At 40.3% G+C, this 20890-nt stretch overlaps 2 protein-coding genes across 10 annotated transcripts in view; both read right to left on the bottom strand.

Annotated features, from left to right (window-relative positions):
- Positions 1 to 213: 213 nt before the first annotated feature.
- PCDH15 (protocadherin related 15) overlaps positions 214 to 20890 on the bottom strand; it is a 682309-nt gene continuing 661632 nt past the window's right edge. For 6 of the 9 annotated variants that reach the window (XM_085229233.1, XM_085229230.1, XM_085229231.1 and 3 more), the window contains 6 exons: positions 12074 to 12095; positions 10676 to 10714; positions 9000 to 9073; positions 8048 to 8180; positions 5686 to 7260; positions 2650 to 2775 (listed from right to left, as the gene is read on the bottom strand). In XM_085229233.1, the coding sequence (XP_085085359.1) occupies positions 5698 to 7260; positions 8048 to 8180; positions 9000 to 9073; positions 10676 to 10714; positions 12074 to 12095 (1831 nt within the window). In that variant the 3' untranslated portion in view covers positions 2650 to 2775; positions 5686 to 5697. Of the gene's footprint in view, positions 2776 to 5685; positions 7261 to 8047; positions 8181 to 8999; positions 9074 to 10675; positions 10715 to 12073; positions 12096 to 20890 lie in introns of all 9 variants that reach the window. The other 3 variants (XM_085229236.1, XM_085229237.1, XM_085229238.1) reach the window with 2 other exon arrangements.
- Positions 15791 to 19496, bottom strand: LOC146543831 (protocadherin-15-like). Its single transcript, XM_085229559.1, has 2 exons — positions 19492 to 19496; positions 15791 to 17996 (listed from the first exon to the last, which is right to left on the bottom strand). Exons 1-2 carry the CDS (start codon positions 19494 to 19496, stop codon positions 16610 to 16612), a joined length of 1392 nt encoding a protein of 463 aa, XP_085085685.1. The 3' UTR covers positions 15791 to 16609.

Genomic DNA, 20890 nt, shown 5'->3' with positions numbered 1-20890 from the left:
TTACCAGAGTTTGGCATGCCAATCCTTCACAGCACTAAAGCTGGTAGAGCCGTGAGTGTCCAGAAAAAGCAGGCGGGTAGGAAACTGAGAGGAGCCAGGAGATGGCATTTCTCTAAGAACCTCATGACTGCGTCAGCGTAATCAGTAAAAAGCAACTGACAGATCTTGCAGTAGAAATGGTGTAGTGAAATAAATACAGTATCTTAAACAGGATTAAAATAGAACATTTTACTAGTTATTTCAAAGAATAGATTCTTTTTTCTTCCATCATTCTTGTCTGTATGTTCAGATTCCAGCTAAACTCCAAACAGATATTTCTTTTTGTTAGGTACCAAGTCCAAATATGCCAAGGTAAAAGATTTAGGAGAAAGAAATAGTCGATCTTTTTGTTTCTCGCATGGTAGGCTACGTTGCGTTTCTCATGCCTAAAAACAAGTACTGTCACTCAAAATATTTGGTCAGAAACCTCAAGTTGAAAAGGAGGTATTTGACAGAAATGTCACATTTACATTAGCATAACATGCGAACAGCTTCTAAAGACAAACACTAAAAGAAGTTTCCCGTAGGAGAACCTGTGCGAGGGGAAAACAAACAAAATCACGGTAGCACAAGTCCATTTACTACCAGAGCAGAACCAACAACAACCGTCATCCAGATCTTGAGGTAAAACTTAACCGTATGGGCAGGAAAAGAAGGATGATGCCAGTCTTTTCCTCATTAACTGCACGCATTTATCACTTGACTCTTCAAATCTTTTAAGAGGTATTGGTATTGTTTTCACAGCTAGTTCGATCTCATCCTGAAGAAGTTGGCGTAACGTAACAGGATGCTTTTCTCATGTAAATATACGCTTGTTTTTCTTTTTTTCCCTAATATCTCATTGGAGAAGAACAGTTTGCTCTGTATTGCTAATGCTTTTTAGCTACTACCTGGTAGTTATGAACAACAGTATCTCACAGCTCCCTGCTGAAGGTGTAAAATGACGCATTCACTACTTCAAGTTACAAGCAGAAATTAAAAGCAGCTGCCAGTATTTTATAGCGTCTACTTCACAACTAATGCGTACTTCAAAGATTTTGAAACAATTCTGTGTCTTCTGTCAGACTTTGCCCTTCACAGCTGCATTTAGACGTATTAACCTTGGAAAATGTTCACTTTTTATCCCCTTCACCACGATCCGTTTATCTTACAGCAGGTTTCTGTTTGAGTGGAATGGAGTTTGTACCATTTAATCCAGCAGCTATCTGGGCTTGAAAATCTATCTATCCCCTCCCTATTAATTACTTTTTACACCTCTTTCTGTCTCATAGAGTCCTGTATCATCCTGGTTTATTTCAGCGGAATACAGCCATAGGATGACAATTATTGATGGATCGTAGAAACTGGAGCTAAAAGACTGTAAAAAGAAGAAAACATAACTGATGTGGGAAGAGATGAAAAGATGAAAAATTGTCTAGAGAAGAAAATTGGAATGAGTTAATTCACGAAAGAAAATGAATAAATCGCGGACAGGTAGCTCTGAATAAGATTAATTGCTACACGTTTCCTTCTCCTTTACAATTTTTACCGTACTTAATCAACTGTTTCACAGTTCTGCTTAAATACTCTTACAAATGCTAATTCCACTGTTACTTAAGTTTGGTACTTCGGCGTCGAGTGAGATTCTCTGCTTGCATAAACTGGCTGTATCGCTATTGACTTTGGTACTGTTAGTCAAATTTAACCAGCCGAGGATTTGCTCCGTTGACTTTCATGGATTTATTTTTAATTTATTCCTCTGAGCTCAGACTCAAGAGCTCTGGATATAAATCTTGAACATAAATAGACACTTTCCAAATCTAAACAGTATAGCCACAAGTACCGATACAGGAAAAACAAGCTAGGCATGTATAGAACTTTCTGAAAAGTCAACCAAATGTTGCTGTGCATATATTAGTAGTTTACCATTTATTAAACAATAAATCAAGATAAAAAAAACTAATTAACTTAAATGAAGTATTGTTTAGTGAAACGTGAGCCTGTCAAAATAGTTGCTGGGGGACAATTAATTGGTACAAATGTGAGTGCAAATTTTGTTTTTAAACTTTAAAGCATGTCGTCTGTAGTATACAACGTATGCGCACGATACAAATTTCATACATTTTCTTCAGTGACAATAAAAAGTGCAGTTTATTATAAACTGAAGTAAAAATTAAAATTAAAAAAAAAAAAAAAAAAAGAAAATCACAGTTTTGTCATTGGTATGTGAAGGTTATTCCAAGGGCCCATCCAGAGTTCCTCTTCATCTGACTGTGTGTGTTCACTGTGAGACTCCAAGGGCTCTTTTACGTCCTCGTTATCAACAACAGATTCTTGCTCTTCTGTGCTTTTCATTTTGGAGCCCCCTGGCTTCGTTACTACGTTTTCAGACCCTATAGAGGAAGCAAATGAGACGCTACAAGGTCTCGCGTTCACTTTATCACTAGAAGACGGTCCCTTTGACAATGTGTTCAGTGGGACGTTCTCCTCGTGTGTCACCGCAAGCTTGTCCAGTTTCTTGAACTGTTTCCCCAGCCTCACCGGAGACGTCACTTTTAAATTATTAGCAAGGCAAACACGACGGGTTCTGACAACAGAGCCATTCTGCGCAATGTAGATGTTACCATTGACGTTGCTTTGAATATTGGGGTTATTAAGACGATTCCTCTGGCTGGAATCAGGAGCGCTGTCTTCTCCGGTAGAGCTGGTCTCGTACTCCGGGTCAACTATCAACTTGATCCTTTTCTTTCTGGCCCACTGTTAGACAGTAAATGGAAACGTGATTAAACCTCAGTATGATTTCTTACAGCTTTTTGTCCTTTTTCTAATCTATCTCATCTTTCATCTAGACATTTCATGGGAAATTTTGACTTGCTCTTCTGCACCGCTCCTTTCATATTGTACATCGGTGCTTTCTAACTCTTCTGACTACCGCCGCATACTACTGTCATATATGCCTGATAAGCTTGAACACACAAACAATTCCTTGTACTTGAAAGTCTAGTCCAACTTGATGGTTGGACTAGATGATCTTACAGGTTGTTTCCAACCTTGTGATTCTATGATTCTATGAAAGTTATAAGAATGAACTCAACTTGTGAACAGCATCACATCACACATAAGGCATAAAATAAGCTATAAAAGGTATAAAGGTGTAAAAACTTCAAGGGGGGAGTGGAGGGGTGAGTTCTAAAGATGCGTTCAGCTTGGCGGCCATTAAGTCAAAGCGCATCTTCTTTTCAGAACTCTGGATACAAAGACATTGCTTTGAGAGCAGATTTCCGTATATCGGTATTAGTAAACCAGTCGTATTGCAACAAAGCAATGTGTTTGTCTTACAAAGAGATATGAAAAACAGCTGAACTAGCGTCCCTTTCTGACCGAAGTTGGAAGGCACTTACAAAAATGAAATTGATTAAGTGATACTTTCAATAAAATAGTATACTAAGGGGTATAAGGCTTGGGAAGGCCTTGGAAGTTTTCTTTCACAGCATTACTAAATGGTAGATTCAGTGCAGAAGTAGCATCAAAGGAGTCTATTCCATATGCAACGCCACGTAAAGGACAGTAAGATCTCAGGACCAACGCAAGGGAAATTGTCAGGCACAGTGTTAGCAAAATTGGCTCTCTGGAGAAAGACTGATGTGAGGCTTTGTACCAGTTCCAATCTAGAAGAATCAATGGGGATGATTTGCTATTAAATGGAAGGTGGAGAAAAGAGACTTTGGATTTCTATAAAACGTAAGTACATTTTTAAAGAGTTAAAGCAAAAAACTTCCATGTTGCAGAGACTTTGTACTAATAGTGATGAAAAACCCCATTGCTAATTCTGAGTGTCTCCTGGGAATACACTAAAACGAACTACTACTGTTGAATTACTAATGAAAACATGTTGTTTCACTAAGGCAGCAGATAACATCGTGATAGACTCCCACATCAACACATGCACATGCACATAAGAAAAGCCAGTTTTTAGAGAAAGAAAATCATGCCAGGTACAAATGGGTGAGAATTCTTGAGCTTTTGAAAAGTTGTACTTCGTAGAAACTACTTCTAGGTGTATTAATTTGTTTCTGATAAAGACATACGATTTTCTTTGCACAGGCAAATGCCAGTGGATGAAAGGACTAGTTTAAATGGGATCTGCATGCAAATATACTATGTGCAGCCTGACTTCGTGCTACGTGGGAATACAAGAAAGTGAGCAATCATAAATCTAGGTCACACCTCAAGTGAGTTCAACTCCAAAGTTGAAAAGTTACCATCACAATTTATTGCTCAAGTATCATACCCAAGTATCGAAGTGTCATTAAAATTCAAATGTTCTTCTCTGTCCTCTCTGACAGAGACTTCTTGGCAGAGCTTCGGTGAATATGCCAGAAGTTGTACTATCTTAAAAGCAGACAAAAGGCTAATCCATTACTGGCTTGTTTTTTTTTTTTTTTTTTTTTTTTTTTTAACTTATCAGGATAAATGGTTGAGAAACAGCTCTATGGGTTTTGATACAAAGCAGATAAACTGTAGATAGCTTGTGTGTATGCAAAGCTTTTGTGCTTCGCTGTCAGAATGGATAAGAGCACCGTGAAGCAGTACACCATGCAGCAGGTGTTGTTTCCTTTTTGAGAACTCAAACGTCCCTTTGAGTTGCAAACGACAGAAATCCCTCTGATGCGATCATCCTAGGCAGAAATGTGCTGCTCAAAGTGCTGTAAGACTTCCCTATTGAATGGCATTAAATACTGCAGATTAGTGAATTTTGAAATACAAATACCAAAATACTGAACGTAGGTGACAGTTACCGATCACCTTCAGCAATAGTTTGGCAATGCTTCTCAAACTTTTAAACAGATTTTTGTTGTTGTTGTTTAATTAGAACAAAACACTAAAAAAATGGAAGGGCAGAAGTTTGGAAGTACAACTCATTTCCTCTTCTGACCAAGTTCACTTTGTACACCTACCTCTAGACTTCTGCCTTTTACATTGCCGATACTTGAATCTCACAACCCAGAAACAGTTTAATGCCAGTGCTGCTAGTAATACTCAGCAGTTCTGGAAATCCTGCTTTGCTGCAATTTCAGTTTCCACCCTGGAGACGGGGTGAGGTTTACAGCCGAGCTTGGTGAAGTTTAGCAAATGCTTTTATGGTAGGGAAATGTAAATATATGACATTTAAGTCTCTTGTTCTTCAACGTTTTGCGACTTTTCCTTCCTCAAAGTGCCACCGTGTGACACAGATGAAACCTGTGTGAGCACAGGGCCCTTAACAGGTTTCTGCCGTCAGGTTCGTGAAGCTATCCATCACAGTTAATGCAAAATGTAACATAGCTTGGCATCGCTATATGCATACCACTAAAAGGATTAAATGTAAGATTTAACGCAATGCTATACGATTTCAATCGGCAGAGAAATACTCTGTCCTGCCACTGTTAGATGAAAATTAAGCTTTCTGCATCCACCACCACGTATATGTGAATAGTCTTTCAGAAGAATTACGTTAGTTTGGTAGTCCACAGTTCTGTCCTTAAGGCATATAAGATTGAAAAGCTGAAGCAATAAGCTTTGTGTTTTTCAATTTGGCTATCTCTAGATGGGTGCGTACTGTTTAGGAAAGACCACACAGAAGGCACAGCAAACAAGATCACTCCTTCTTGCAAAATGTCCACCTACTGTTGTTCCCTTTTAAAAGGACGTAGAATCACCAGCAGTCTCAGATTCTGTAACAGCAGTGTCAAGGGTGTCATCTGATTGAGACCTACTTTGCTCTTGGGATCCCTTTTTTATTTTCTTTCTTTTCACGGTGATGTCAGAACTCTGAGTCTCAGTATCAGGGGAAGTGGTAGTCTTGCCAGAAGTGGCACTAGCTGTGCTTTTTATTCCCCCAGTACCTTTGGAATTAACACTGATTTCACTTCCATTCTTCTTGACAGCTTCCTCCTTGTCACTAGCATCCGTATCAACCTCTTCTGCACTTTCATCCTCATTATCCCCACTGTTGAAACCTGATTTTCTTCTCTTGTCTTCTTCCTCAGCAGCACTTTTAGCACTTTTTGCATTTGCAGATGTTTTAGAAACTGTCTTATTCTTCGTGTTATCTGTTGTCTTATCAGGGCTTGCACTGACTTGCTCCGTATCTGCTTGCTCTTCTTCTTCTGAAACCTCTTCTATCGTGTCTTCTATTTCAAGGCTGGCAGAGGAGGTTTTGCTCTTGTAGCTGGATCCTGATGTCTTCCTGTAGCTTGTACCTGATGTGTTCGAGCTGACTGATTTCTGGCTGGATCGCCTTGCTCTGCCACGAGAGCTACTTCCCCTGCTTTTTGTACTTGACCTTCCAGTACTTCTTCTACTGCTGGAGTCGCTGGTTCCTGATTTGCTGAATGAACTTCGTGTAGATGAGCTCTGTGAAAGGCTATCGTCTTCATCGCTGTCAGACTCTTCCTCGTCACCGTCCTCTTCAGAAGAGTCCTCCTCCGATTCACTGCTGGAGCTGGATCCAGAGCCTTTGTCGGAATCCCCGATATCACGCCCAGATTCCTCATCGGAGTCCACGGTACTTTCAGTGGCTTCATCTTGGTCCAGAGTTACTGTCAAATAGTCTTTATCTTCTGACTCTGACCCAGAGCTACTACTCTTCGCAGACGACTCATCTGAACTGTATTTTCTTCTCCTCTTCTTCTTCTTTTCATAATCGCTTTCCTCATGTTCGCTCTCTGCTGTGATACTTATTGAAACTCCTGACTTTGCTTCATCTCTTTCTTCTTCTCCTTTTTCTCCTGAAAGCACTGCATCTTTGCTAGCAGGCTCTTGAAATTTTCTGGAGACACTAATGCGTTTTAACACATGATTCAGCTTTCTCATTGAAGGTCTGTCATCTGTAGATTTCTGGAAGTAGCTTCCCCTGATAATCATGCTTTTCTCACCATCCGCCTGGCGAGCTGACATCAACTTGGCATAACTGGAATCTTTTCTACCGCCTCTCACTTTTTGCAGAATCATTGGGAATATCTTTGCTTTCTTCCAGGGAGCACGAGCAGACTCGCTTCTTCCTACTGGTTTGTGAGCACTGACTGCTACGCGACTCAAATGCATCACTGCTTTCAGTTTTCTCCTTCCCTGGCTGGTTCTATATGCTCTTCCAGAGCCATGCCTTAGATCCATCCCACCATCTAAAGGTCTACCTTCTATTTGAGCCCCTGCTCTCTGGCTTATACCTCTGCTTGACGGACCTCTGCTTTGACTCATTCCCTGCAAATTACGAAAATGGAACTTGATTAAAATTGGAAAGGTAGTTATTATGAAAACTTGTACCCCCAAAGTAAATCATCAGGAACAAATGCAACACTTTTTTCCGGCACCAAAACTAATGCGTTTTAGAATAGCTTCTCACCGAAGTTATGGGGAAAGTTTAACTTCCAGAAGAGGCTGCAAATGCACAACTACCTTGCCTTGCAAAAGAGAAAAAGACTGGCTCGTAAATGTTATCACTTCTCATGTAATGAAAACCCATGTGATGGATTAAAAATCTAGTAATTCTGAATATTAAATTAAAAAGTGAACAATTTCATCTCCTTTCTTCTGGCTGCCACTGACATTTTAAATTTTCTTTACGTTCAGTTGTGAACTCTATGTTAAATTAGTTTAGGTGACTGATTTTCTCACTGGAAAACCACCAGTTATAGGTTGAATATTAGTAATACTCCCTTCAGTTAACAATATAAAAGGGTATTACCTAAGGCTACGTGGACTTTTCATTGAAGTAGAAATCTACATTAAGGGAAGAAGCAATGCGCATAATAAAAGAAACTTTGCAATTACTTTTTTTATTTCTATAAAAAGGAAAAGAGGTGCTGATGCAAACGTTAGCGGTCATCTGAAGGGCAAACGATTATTAGGATTGGAAGAGCTGATTATTTGGTCTGTATACAATATTCCCACTATTCTAATCCATTAAAAAAAAAAAAATCCATTTGATAAGGTTTACAATTGCTTCAGCTTGTTGCAGAGAGAGAATCAACACGCCAGAGACGCTTACCTCTTCTGCTGTTGTTCCATGTGGGCTGTAGTAGTAGCCGCCGTCGTTCTCCACCATGACTTCCCCATACTCATCATACATCCCCGAAGGAGACAACAAGCGGCGGCGGCTCCCATACTGAGGCAGTTCATACCTGGCAAAAACATCGCCAGCTCTTTGTGACGTGCCAATGTATTCCTGCATGTCTTCACAGAGAGCAATAAACGCACGCACACATCCCTAAAGGACGTTACTTTCTTTACTTACTATCTTTCTTTTCCCCCTACCATTAAGAAGGATATTTAATTTTTGTTGTTGCTTTTGTATCGGCAGTAGTGCAGTCTGAAGCCTCCTGCTGTTGGAACCAGCCATAAGTCACTACAGCTGGAGGAAGCTTATACTGCCGGGTCTCCAGAATCTCCCAAGTGCAATAACCTTACTTCAAAGTACTCAATTATTTTTTCTTTAACGTTATTGGGGGATCGGTTCTGGAGAATCCTTGCAATCTTTGAAAAAAATTCTATAATCTCTAAATTGAGTGCAGGCAAACGGGCTTTATCCAAACAAGGCAGAATGGCATTTTTCTAGGTAAATATAGAAAGCCAGATGCTGGCTGAGAACTATGAGAAGTATTGCTGAACTCAGACTGGCGAGTCACAAAAAGGCTATTTGACGAAATTCATTTCCAAGACAACAGATATACACAAATAAAAAAGTGAACATAAAAACGTTAATGACTACCAGTGGCTACGTGCTCCGTGGTAAAATTAGCTTCCTAAAGAATCTCTGAGTTATATAACACCCATTTAAGGTTCAAGAAGTGAGTTTTGTTATTAGCACACTCAGTCGTGGGTGCAAAGATTAAAGTAATCCTGGGGTGAAGGTAAGTCTACAGATCAGGTGCTGTAATAATAAACATCACCAACCTTGAAAAGCAGCATTTCTGAAATATAAAGGAAAAATGAAAACATACCCGTGCTCATAACTGTAGTAATCTTGCCCGTAGTATTCCTGCCCTGGGTCAATTCCAGACTCCATACTTAACTCCTGTCAAAAGAGAAACATGGATTGAATGCACAGGCACACAGAATGACATACGAAAAAGATACAAAGAACCAAGTGCAAAAAAAAAACCCAAAAAAACAAAAAACCCCAACAACCCAAAAAGAACTAATAATTAAAAGAACACTGATAACCATCAAGAACCATAATGACAAGTCAACACAAGCTTTAAATGACCCCTTCTGTGGTGTCTTCACTCTGAGTGACTGCTCTAAGTCAGCTGAATACTGACACCGAACTGGATTCAGTGCTAATGAAGTGTGATTTCTTGAGCCTCTCTCAATGGAAAAAATCCGTGTTCAAGTATTTGGCTATTTTACTTATACTCTTCATTCAGGTTTCTTTCTTAATGTTTGTATCCTACAACAACATCAGTGTGTACTTAAGTTCTCTCCACATGCTGCTGGCACTGGGCTGCTGCGTGGAATGTCCCTGCGCTGCAATAACAACAAAGAGCACCAAGACTTTGGTTTTGACAAGGGATGCATGTTGTCTCCATCACACGCTTCCAAGGGGAAAAATACCCTGTCCTATTAAACTAAAGTTGTCTCTGAACATCTTGTTGTTGCTTACAGTGGCTGTAGAAACTGTCACCATTCTCCACCGCTTATAACAAAGTCTCACACACCTGCTCCATTGCTTATTCCGGGAATGACATAGGGTCTAAGAAATTTGAAGGAGAAAGTGCCGCATTAATAACCCATCACTTCACAGCAGTGTGCTAATGCTTTCATTATCTTGGCAGGCCAACTGCTTAGTTCGTCTCCAGATATAATACTCAATTATCACTTGACTGACATCTGAAAAAACAGAGTGCGGCTGGATATCAAGGAACTGAACACAGTACTTGAGGTGCAGACTCAAAATATCAAGCACAGGGAGACGACTGACTCTCCGCTCCTGCCGGCCACTCTATGTGTGATACAAGCCAGGATGCCATTGGACTTCTTGGCCTCTCAGGCACGCTGCTGGCTCCGGTTCAGCCAGCTGTCAACCAGCACACCCAGGTAGTTTGCTGCCTAGCAACTTTCCGGTCACATTTCCCCAGGCCTGGGAGCTGTTACGACCCAAACGCAGCGCTCAGCCTTGTTGAATGGACAAGGCTGCCCACTGACCCAGCCCATCCAGATCCCCCTGCGGAGCCTTCCTACCCTCAGGCAGATGGACACTCCCATCCAGATTGGTGTCATCTGCAAACTCGATCCCCTCAGAAGATTGTGTAAAAATTAATATTAAACAAACCGGCTGAAGTACTGAGCCCTGGGAAATGCCACTTGTGACCAGCTGCCAACTAAATTTAACTCCTTTCACAGTGTCACCAGGGGCTCGGTAGTCCAGCCTGTTCTTTACCTGGCAAACTACACATCTGTTCAGGTAACAAGCAGCCAAAATATTAAATGGCAGTACGTTTCAGGTATTTAATGAAAACTGCATTGAGGGGTCAACAACAATACGACTTTCATGTTCATCTAAGACAGTCAGGAAAAAAAATACAACAGGAAAGAGGAAAGATCAGTTTTCATTAGGAAATGATGTAAAAGACATTTAAAATTTACTGAATAATTAAGACATGAAAAACAGCAGTACCTCTGGCCTGAGAAGGGAAGGTCTCAGCAACTGCTGTTGCTATAAAAGAAAACGAGACGGTATTAATAGGCAGCAACAATAAAGAAAGAAATCTTAAGACACAAGTCCTTCGCGATATTTCGTACGCAGTCACTTGGATACCTCCAAATTCAGCACGCACCACAAAAATGCTATGCACCTACAATGGTAACATGACTTCATAGTACACGATTGTATGGGGCTGCTGAATCATGGCCTGAACCTCTGACTGATCACCTGAGGCGAGCAGTGTGTGAGGCAAATCGCCTGTGCTGCAGGAAGGGGTGGAGCCTGGCTGCACCTCTCCTAGACCCATTTAAGAGCTGACTGCCAGTGGGGAAGGATCTCTTTGGAGATCCACTCCACCAGAGTCTATTTCATGAGCCCAGGATAGGGTGAGTGTTTTTCTTTTTTTACTCTAATATAACAATTACATCAGCCAAACTCCTGGATGCACTATGCCATCTGTATATCCATTGATTATACAACTATTTATTTTATTTAGTATGAAATTTCATTGCTTATGTGGTGGTTCTCTAAATTATTTAACTCAAAAACTTATATCAGGGCCCAAAAGAACGATTGCATCATGTGTGTTGGAACAACCCTCCTCTGAAAATTCGGGGGGCCCTGTCTCAGCCAAGTTACTTGGCCAAAACTGAACTGTAGGAGATGGGGAAGATCTGTACCTGAATTAAGCGTTACAAATCAGCTTTGCAAAAGGAAGACAAATGAGAGTACAACAGAATAAATCTGCATTTTGTAATCCTACTAAATAAGGAGCAGCAGACCCCAGAGGCACTTCCTAAGATTAATCAGTACTCATCAGTAAATATCAACCATTACGATGGGAATGTACTTAGGAGGACTTACTGAACGAGTTCATTTAGAAAGTTCTCCGTGTTATTCATCGCTAGGAAAATGATTCTATGATTTTATGTGGGGAAATACTGGTGGTAGGTGGGTGGTTGCACTGCATGATCCCGGAGGTCTTTTCCAATGTTGGTGATTCTATGATTTGTATGAAAAAAGATGCTGTGAGGACAGACTGCACTGGGTTGCAGAAAAGGCCTGTGCTGAGCCCATGTGGTGGGCTGTAGCAGACGATTAGACCTGCTGCTCTAAAACATGAAAAGCAATGGAGGCAATTCCCTTGGAAACCTTTTGGCAGCCTGTCAAGCAGCAATCCTCCATCCTGGAGGTTAAGCTTGTGCCACAGTGTTTACCAGCCATCTGCCAGCGCGTCTATGCCTCCTGAATGCATCCGGTCTTTCTGAACCATTTGCACCTCTAAAACATCCACTGTTTCACAACACAGGCTGTATAGAAAAAGTATGTTGATAGAAGCAGTAATTTAAATGTAAGCAGGAACAGCCTTACCTCTTGCTGTGCATATCCTCGCCTTGAGGTCAGAAAAAGGAAAAAAAAAGACATTAGTATACTTCTGCTTGGCTATACAAAGATGCATAGTGCCAATCTTTCTGGAGAGAGGTGAAAAGATAATGTGATAAGAAATACTGCCAGCATGGAAAGAAATGCAGATCTACGATACAAAACATGTCTGTCTTTAGACTCGCTCTGCACATACAAAATGTTGCAGGAGGAAGGCTAGTGAATCTCTGGGATCTATTTTTGCTTTAGATTGCAAATGAATGAGAAGAAATCCCTAATCCCCAGAAGCCAGAGTGCCAGTGCACCCAGTGCAACACAGCAAAGGGGAGCAGGGTAAATAAAGGTTAAACAAACATAGGCTTGGTTTTCCTTCTGTTTTTAGAAGATGTCCTGCCAAGTCACCTTCTCTGTTGTCTCCAAGACCTAGAATGACCATCTACAAAGAGACTGTTATTTTGCATATCTTTTTAAGCAGTGAAACACTTTCTCTTCTACTTCTGGACTTATCTACAGTGGTCTTGCTAGAAATTGGCCTGAAGCTTCTATTAGTAATTTAACTACATTATTGTCATAATTACACATTTACTAACACTTGCTCAGCGGAGGGGGAGTGGTATTATTTGTACTATCTATGACTATTGTGCCACAGGCTTTGTGCTGTGCATCTCTGGCAATTTCCTTGCTTATTTGAATTCATTTTATTGGAGCCGTTCATATGCGTGACAAATGCACTTATATCTATCGAGGTCTGTATCTTCACATTTTGTGCCAGAAAATTAAAAGGATTAAGAACAGCAAATAGCAATTTAAGTCTTTGTATCACTGTGTTCTGATTTTTTTTTTTAATTATTACTATGTTTAAGAAAGGAATAAAAAGTATGCTGAACTTAACATACTGCATAGTCAACAGTCTGGGGGAACTCATTAATTACATTTGAGCAAATAAAAAAGAGTACAAGTCATTATTATTCTTTACTGTTATCTCTAAAATTTCCTATTAATACTTATCACATGGAATTGATTATCAGCATTACATTAATGCTGCTGCCCATACGATATGAAACTAATGAACAACCAAAATGAAGATCACAAGATGACTTCTCAAAGCCCGCATGAGCAACACTGCATTTAGCTTCCTTATCTCCCACAGCAATCTTCAGGAAAAGGCCTTGTGTTGCACAGGGGATAAGTAAACTTATTAATCTTAATTGCTCTTGAGTAGTCACTATATTGCAGATTAAAGTTTTAGTACAAAGTTCTAGAATTTAGTTTGGAATTTAACTTTCTTAAAAGTAGCATAACACTTGAGAATTGCTTATATTTCACTTAAGTATAACTTTGTGTGGTCAGGATTAGTAAAAAAAAAAAAAAAAGAAAAAGGAAAGAGGGGAAAAAAAAAGTCCATTCACTCAATACAGCATAAGGATCGATTCTGACAAAAAGGCAAAGGTCAAAATGACATCGTTTGATTCCAGGAAGGAATTTGAAGTGTCTCTCCACTGAGGGAGGAATCGCTTCTGGCTTCTGCAGCCAAGACTTCATGCCAGTCAGTCTGAGAGAAAGCAAGAGTGCTACCCCTGTAGGCTGCAGGATTATACGCAGGTACTGTACGCCCATGGTATTTTGTATGAGAGATGAAACAGGAATGAATTCACACGTAGAAAATGTGGCAACCTTTCACAGGACTGTGCTGCTAGCATGAGTTAATGGAATTGTGGTTTGCCTAAAGCAACAATTTTCCCAATTACTGGCATCCCACCACGCTTTTGCTACTTCATACTTTTTATCTGTTTTCACATTAAAAAGGATCATAAAACTCAAATACTGCAGCTACTAATCAGTGGAAGCAACTGCTTATCAATTTGCCCCAAGATTTAAAATGGAGATTTCCCACAGTTCATAAGTCAAACCTGAAAAGAAAAAGAATCTGAAAGGGAGGTAAGCAATGGTACATTACTGCTTGATTTCAGCTTTGCGAACAGTTCAAAGGGAGGAAGAGTTTTCTCTACAGATGCAGTCTCTGTCCCTGCTCATAAGTCACCCCAGTCAAGCTGTTGCTAGAAGGACCGGAGGTTTATCAAGGATCACAAGAGTCTGCAAGTAACCAATCCTGACATCACAAGAAGAGGTCAGTAAGCCTTTATATGCTCAATGTTTTGTCAAGCAGCATACTGTTTATAACATCTCATAGCACAGCAGTACTGTCCAGACATTTCTATGGGACAGAACTTCCCTGGCATGGGTTAAAGCATGTGTTCTTGGTACAATTTCTTTCCCAGTCTAATACAATTCTTTTTTTTTTCTTATTTATAATAAAGGCTATTCAAGAAACCAGCAGGAGAACCAAGGTTGCTTTAATTGTAGACAAAAATAAATTAGGTTTCATAAACTCCTCAAATTAATAAGGGCTTCAAGAATGAGAGAAAGTAGGTGTTCCTCATTAGTGAAGAGCTGATTACAATGACCCCCACAGGCTCTTTTGAGATTGACTGGGTGAAACTAAATATTTAAAAAGGAACTTTTGTGTGATGTCCTACTTTTCTGCCTAAGGAACGCCACAAATAAATAAAATCTTTGAAGTTTACCTTGTGAATTACTAAACATCTGCACGCCTACCGCGTGACACCACACACTGCAAAATTAGGCCACATTTGTCTAATATTTCACTAGTTGGTGTGATGAGCATCACAGAGGTATCTGCCATGGATCTAAAGTGGGAGCTGGATACTTAACTACGCATTTCTGATGTAAGAGTTGATCCACTGTGAACACGCTCAGCACAATTTCCCATGCTCAGCTCTGGACAGTCGATTATCTCATTGAACCACGGCAGGTACGCAGAAGCAGGTATACAAGTATGCACCAATTCTTCTAATTCTGGCACTTAAATATTCAACGCTTCTCTAAGAGCTGCTTAATTTTGACAGTTTGCTGTTGCTGTGCCACTCAGAAAACTTAAGCACTACGGGCAGCTAACATACATAGGTGAATCTCATAAATTACATAGACTGTTACGGCAAACATGCTGTGATAGATAATTGTTCCCCTCACGCATTTGGCTTCTGTTCCTATCCATTACGTGTCTTGGAATTACAGTCTAGACCAACAAGAGCACAGACTTCACAAGGCACAGAAAAATTCTGATTCTAAAACTCAAGTTGGTGAAAGTTGCATGATGGGCTTCATGGAGTTTGGTTCTGGGACAAAGAAAGAGAAATCACCTTCAGCAGCTTCCAACTGAAACACCCCCCACACACATCCTAACTGCAGATTTAAAATAAAAAGAGAAAATAAAAAAAAGCCGAGCACCGTGGAAATGATGAGTACATCTACAGACAGTCTGATAAATAATTATCTATCTTTTTGCTCCGAATTATAACGTTTGATACTGAAGTGGTTTTTAGTATTTCTTCATTCTGTGATACCTGCCTATCCAGGGTTTGTTTTCTTCTTTTTAATAGTCATTTTAAACAAATATATATTGTGTGTTTTGGCAAAGAACAAAATAAAACTTACACGTTGAACCAACCTAACATTCATTTAAATGCCCAAATTGCTTTTACTTACCATTTGTTTCAAAGGACAAGCTAATTTAGTAAAATTCACACATTTAATGTAAAAAGTGTGATTTAGATGACTGGAAGCAAAAGAGCCAGTAAGTAAATTACAGGGATTTTTGCAAGTACTTGAGAAACCTTCACTTGGTGACGCTAATCAGAGTAACTTTATTACGTTTTAAGATGAGCGAGATGCTTTAGCTGTGTAGTTGATAGCATGACAGTTAAAAAGAGACGTCAACAACATGAACGTGCAAAATAAATAATAAAAAAAAAGCTTTGTACATTAAATCGTTTACAAAATAAAAACATTAAACATGCAGTTACAACATAAAAAATGCAATGGAAGGCATGATGTAAGTGACACAAAGGAAAATGGCTGAGTTTACCAACAAATCAAGAGAATACCCTTCTTCGGACTTGGGAAATGCAAATGTGAGCTAAAAGAAAACATGCCAGCATAGCAGAGCTCTGCGCCATCTCCCATGGAATATAAAGATGCATTACTGTAACAACTCTGGCTCGCTTTCTTTGACACCCAATATTGGACTATTAGACTCCTCCCATTTGTACATCTTATGTGCAAAGCAAGGAATTCCCATTACAGCTACAGAAAAATCACTGTGCTTACTGGTATTACTCACAGCGAGGGCAGTAAAGCAGTTATTAAGCCCTCTGCTACCTTTGCGAACAAACGGACAGTTTTCCCCAAGACTTTCAGGTAAACAGACTAAGAACCAAGGTCATTGAACAGTGCTGGGAACAACTTGTACAATGACACATTACAAATTTCTGAGCGAACAGGTAAGATAAAGTCTTTCTATTTCAGGATTAGGTAAGGAGTAGAAAGAGACAGCAGAGAAATGGAAATAATCTGCATTTCTAGAGTCTGAGGCAGATAACCACGTGTTGCATTAGAGTCATCGTGCTCAAAAGGGTACATGCAGAAAACATTAAAGCGAAAATATTACAGTGCTGTCGACTGAGATGGAAAGCGTTTCTCGAGCTCCTCCACAACACAGCTCAAGCTGCCGTTCTGCTGGTTGTGCTCAGCCCCAGCCTCGGGAGTCGGCAGCTCTGGCGTTGCAACTGGTTTGAGCTTAGAGATGTGCTTGGGCAGAACGTGGTTTTTGTCTATTTGGCTGTACATATTGGCCACGGACTTCTCAATCGCTGCTAAATTCTGAATGTTTTTAAGAATACCTTTCAGCTCCCTACGGGGAGGTGGCTCTGGCACTGTGGCCGGTGGTGGTACAGCTGGCTGTTTGGCAGGGGATTTTGAATGCTTTGCAGGGGAAAGGTGTTGGGTGCTGGGAAGAGATGAAGAAGAAGGAAGAGAAGCGGGGGGCAGAGTTGGAGGATGGGGTGGCAAAAGAGGAGGGGATGGAGGTGGAGGAGGCAGCAGAGGAGGAGGGGGTGGGGGAGTTTTAGGCGGGTCTGGAATGTTTTCTGTAGCTTCTCCTTTGGTTTGAGAAGCTAGAAAACTTTGGCAAACGTGTTTCTTTATCCTAAAAGACGGAGGAGTTGGCTTGCGAGTTGGTGGAGGAGAAAGTTCGTCAGGATAGTCATGGTGAGTGATGATTACAGAGGGGACCGCAGAGGGCTCCGGCTCAACTACTTCACAAGGTGTTGGAGAGGACAGAGGAGAACAGCGAAGGCAAGGAGAAGCAACCACACTTTTAGGAGACTGCTCTAGCACGTTATCTCGTTCTTGCAAACAGATGCTGTGCGTTGGTGAACGGGTGGACTTGACATCAGGAGATTTCACTTGCTTCATTTCCTGCAAAGCCTGCTGCTCAAATTGTCTTGCCTTCTCTTTTACAGTTAATGTGGGGCCACTTAGTTTTTGAAATAGCGGACTGCTAATATCAACTGTGCTATGCTGATTTTCAGTTCCTTCATTCTCTGCTTTGAGTCTTTCCTGTTGCCACTGAATGGGGTCCATGATAACTGGCCTGCACAGAGAACCAGGCGCGTGTCTCTTAGTAATGTGAGTTGGTACTGTCCACGCACGGTGACTGCCTCCCGAAGAGGCATCTCTCAAGACTAACTGCATAGGAGAAAGAGTATCTAGGGCATCGCTTCTTTTCCGCAGTAACCCAGCAGCAGCAGGACTCTGGGTGACACCTTCCACGTACAATGGGTTTTGAGTAGTTAGTGGATTCTCATCGGATAAGAAAGTAATGTTACTTGAAGATTTGGGGAGGTTATTGTTCAATGATCCATTGATATTAGATTGCTTGTGAGCCTCAATAGCACGAGAAGCAAAGCTGCTTATAACTCTCTGCCGATCTCCTTCTTCTAAGACTGACTTTTTTCCCCTGCTTTGTTGGAAATGGTAGAGAAGAAAAAGACTTGAAAGAAAAGAAGATAATCACATGTAAGGAAACATGCATGGACATAGATTTTTATGAGAGAGTAAAAAAGAACTTATGATATGAATCACAGCCATAACATTACTTCCAGCAAACTACAACTATCCAACAGAAAAAAAGTATACTAGACTACTGGGCAAGACATTTACTTTCACATCTTCATTAGGGAGGAAGGACTTGCAGAGGAGGAGATACTAAAACAGTTTTCTTTCTACTCAACAAGTTCAGAAATTGTTGACCTCTTCTACAAAACCTTTGGAAGAATCAAGGTCGGTACTGTACCCTGTCTCTACGGTGACACAAATCACCAATGCAACCTAGTATTTCTAGGCAGTTGTTCTGTGAGCTTCTTCGTTTCCATCTCTGACATGACAGTGGCACTGTGCCATACAGCTCACAGCCAACACAGAATATTCACAGGAATTTTTAAGGTAAGCCCATTCTACAATAATTGTGTGTCAAACCTCTGCTGTTGTATAAAAGTGTGTATGATTAAACAGTCAGTAAGCGTGCCTGTGCTGTCTTTTAAAGAGTGCCTATAAGTCACTCACAGAATTAGAACTATTCTCCAAGCCAACATGAGCCTGAAACCATGGCCGCAGGAGAAGTCAGAAGTGCCCCCAGGCTCCACCGAAGCTCAGAGCTGTAAGGTGTAAGCCAAAAGGAGCTGAAGCCAGTCAGCACATATGCATGCTGCACTCCTGACCGTTCTTCTGAGACTGATTTTTAAAGAATTGTCAGTGCGAGCATTCAGCCTTGTTTTTACAATGCATGCATTCATGCAGAGGTATCAGTATGTGTACGAATTTCATCTCTGCGTCGTGTTCATGTGTGAAAAACTCCTGTAGTTTGATTACACTTAATTTCTAGTCCAAAAGTACAATGCATCACTGTTTTCTGGAATTTATCTAGCACCTCGGAGTGCCTCTTTAACGTACCTTCCTCAAATACTTCTACTACCACAGATTTCTGAGCAAGTTTTAAGATGAGCAGTATATCAGTATCAGCATCCTCAGTTTGGCTGCTAGAAAAAGAGTGCCCACAGAGTCCTGCTTTAAGTAATGCTTACCTGGAGCTGAAAATAAACTTATCTCCCCTCAATATGTGAAAAATTTACTATATTGGCCAGCTCCAGATATAGTTAAAAATGAAACCTTTATACTGTCTAACAGATGATTCCCCTTGTCAAAGTGACTCAAAAAAAACCTTTCCATTGCTGCCATATAAAGATTAATTGTAACCAAACAGATCCCTGTCTAGTATAAGGAAGTAAGAAAACACTCTTAAAAAAGACACCTACTCTACGAGCTCTCTGGGAAATTTAAAGTATATCTGCAGGACAGGCAACGAGGAGAATATGATATTGTAAGGAGACACCGTGACAGAGTGGGGTGTAAAGATTGCCTTATTGCTTTTGTCGAATCTGTTTGCAACTTCACCTCTTTTGCCACTAGGGAAGATGCTTTCCTGTTACCTCATGTGTTCAACGCCACAGTGAAAACCTTCACCTTTTCTTAAGCAACTGCGGCCAAAGTGTATCATGAGAGCAATGATATCTACACACAAAAAAGCAGTTCAAAATACCACTGAAACTACTTTTAGGGACTCTGAGCTGTCTTGGCAGAATTGGAGTAAAAAACTCTCACATTTACAAAGATTTGAGTCATATTCTGTTAACCTCAGAAAAGAAGTAGTAGAAAAGTTACAACACTTTCCATTTCTGCATGAATGTTGGAAGAAGAGGTACTACTAGACCTGTTGGTCGGACTGTCCCATTACGTAGATATCTGAGGGAAGGGCTCACTTTTCCCATTCATTGCAAATGAACAGGAACCAGCAAAACCACAGAGAGTTATACTAGTTCACAGCATAAACTCTTCTCCAAGCACCGCAATTCTCCAAAAATCATTATGCCTTTGGACAGAATATAATCATGTACTGTAGATAACTGTTCAGGTGTAGAGCTGGATGAAGAATAATTGATTTCACACTATCAATAAACTAATTCTTCATTCTCAAACAGCGTACTGTGAGATTGGTCAAGCATCCTCCATCTATTTAGAGATGAGTGAAATAAACGATTCTGAACTTGAAGGAAGGCCTCCAGTAGAAAGCTCATGCAAGATGACATAACCTTTGTGCTACTGGAATGGATTATTTCAAAAGCTTCTCAGCTCCTTCCTCGCTTCACCCGAGTCCTCTCTCAGACGAGACGATCCTGAAATCACCTTCTGTTTATGTACAGGTATTTTAACCAATGAAAACATCATCTCACCAGTATGCATATCTTCATAAATTGAAAGATGAGCAAGGATTTACAAGTAGCAGACTAAAAGATTTTGCTTGCATCAATTCGAACATCTTAAGTCCATGAACTGAGAGCAAACCTTTGTGCATGCACTCAGGACTTTATTTATTTAAGCAAGTGGGACTATTTGGCTTTAGAAATAATACCGTTCAAGTTCAGCAATCATATTTCACCTCTAGTTCCTACAAAAGGATGAAGAGGCATACGGGTATTGGAAATTCACAGTAAATGTCTTTCCTGCACTTGATCAATGGACAAATAAAAAATGAATTTCGGTCTGCAAGGTACTATGGGGAGTAAGGAAAAGAAAACTAGCATTTCTAGTAGCTATGAATATTAAGACAATGAAATGAGCTTACTTACTGATGCCTATGTGTCCAGACAGAGGAAAACGAAAATTATGAGACAAGGCAGATTTAAAACTAAAGAGCTTGGTTTCATTTCATTTGCTATAAACACCAAATTAAGAAAACAAGACACAAAGCAGTGCTGCAAATGAAAGATGACTCTCAAGACAGCTGAAGGCAAGACATATTTTACTAAAATTCATATTAGAAGTTAGTAA

Source organism: Meleagris gallopavo, chromosome 8 (assembly GCF_905368555.1).
Source record: "Meleagris gallopavo chromosome 8, MGAL_WU_HG_1.1, whole genome shotgun sequence".
NCBI lineage: Eukaryota > Metazoa > Chordata > Aves > Galliformes > Phasianidae > Meleagris > Meleagris gallopavo.
The sequence above is the reverse complement of the archived record's forward strand: the minus strand, read 5'-3'. Positions and strand labels throughout refer to the sequence as shown.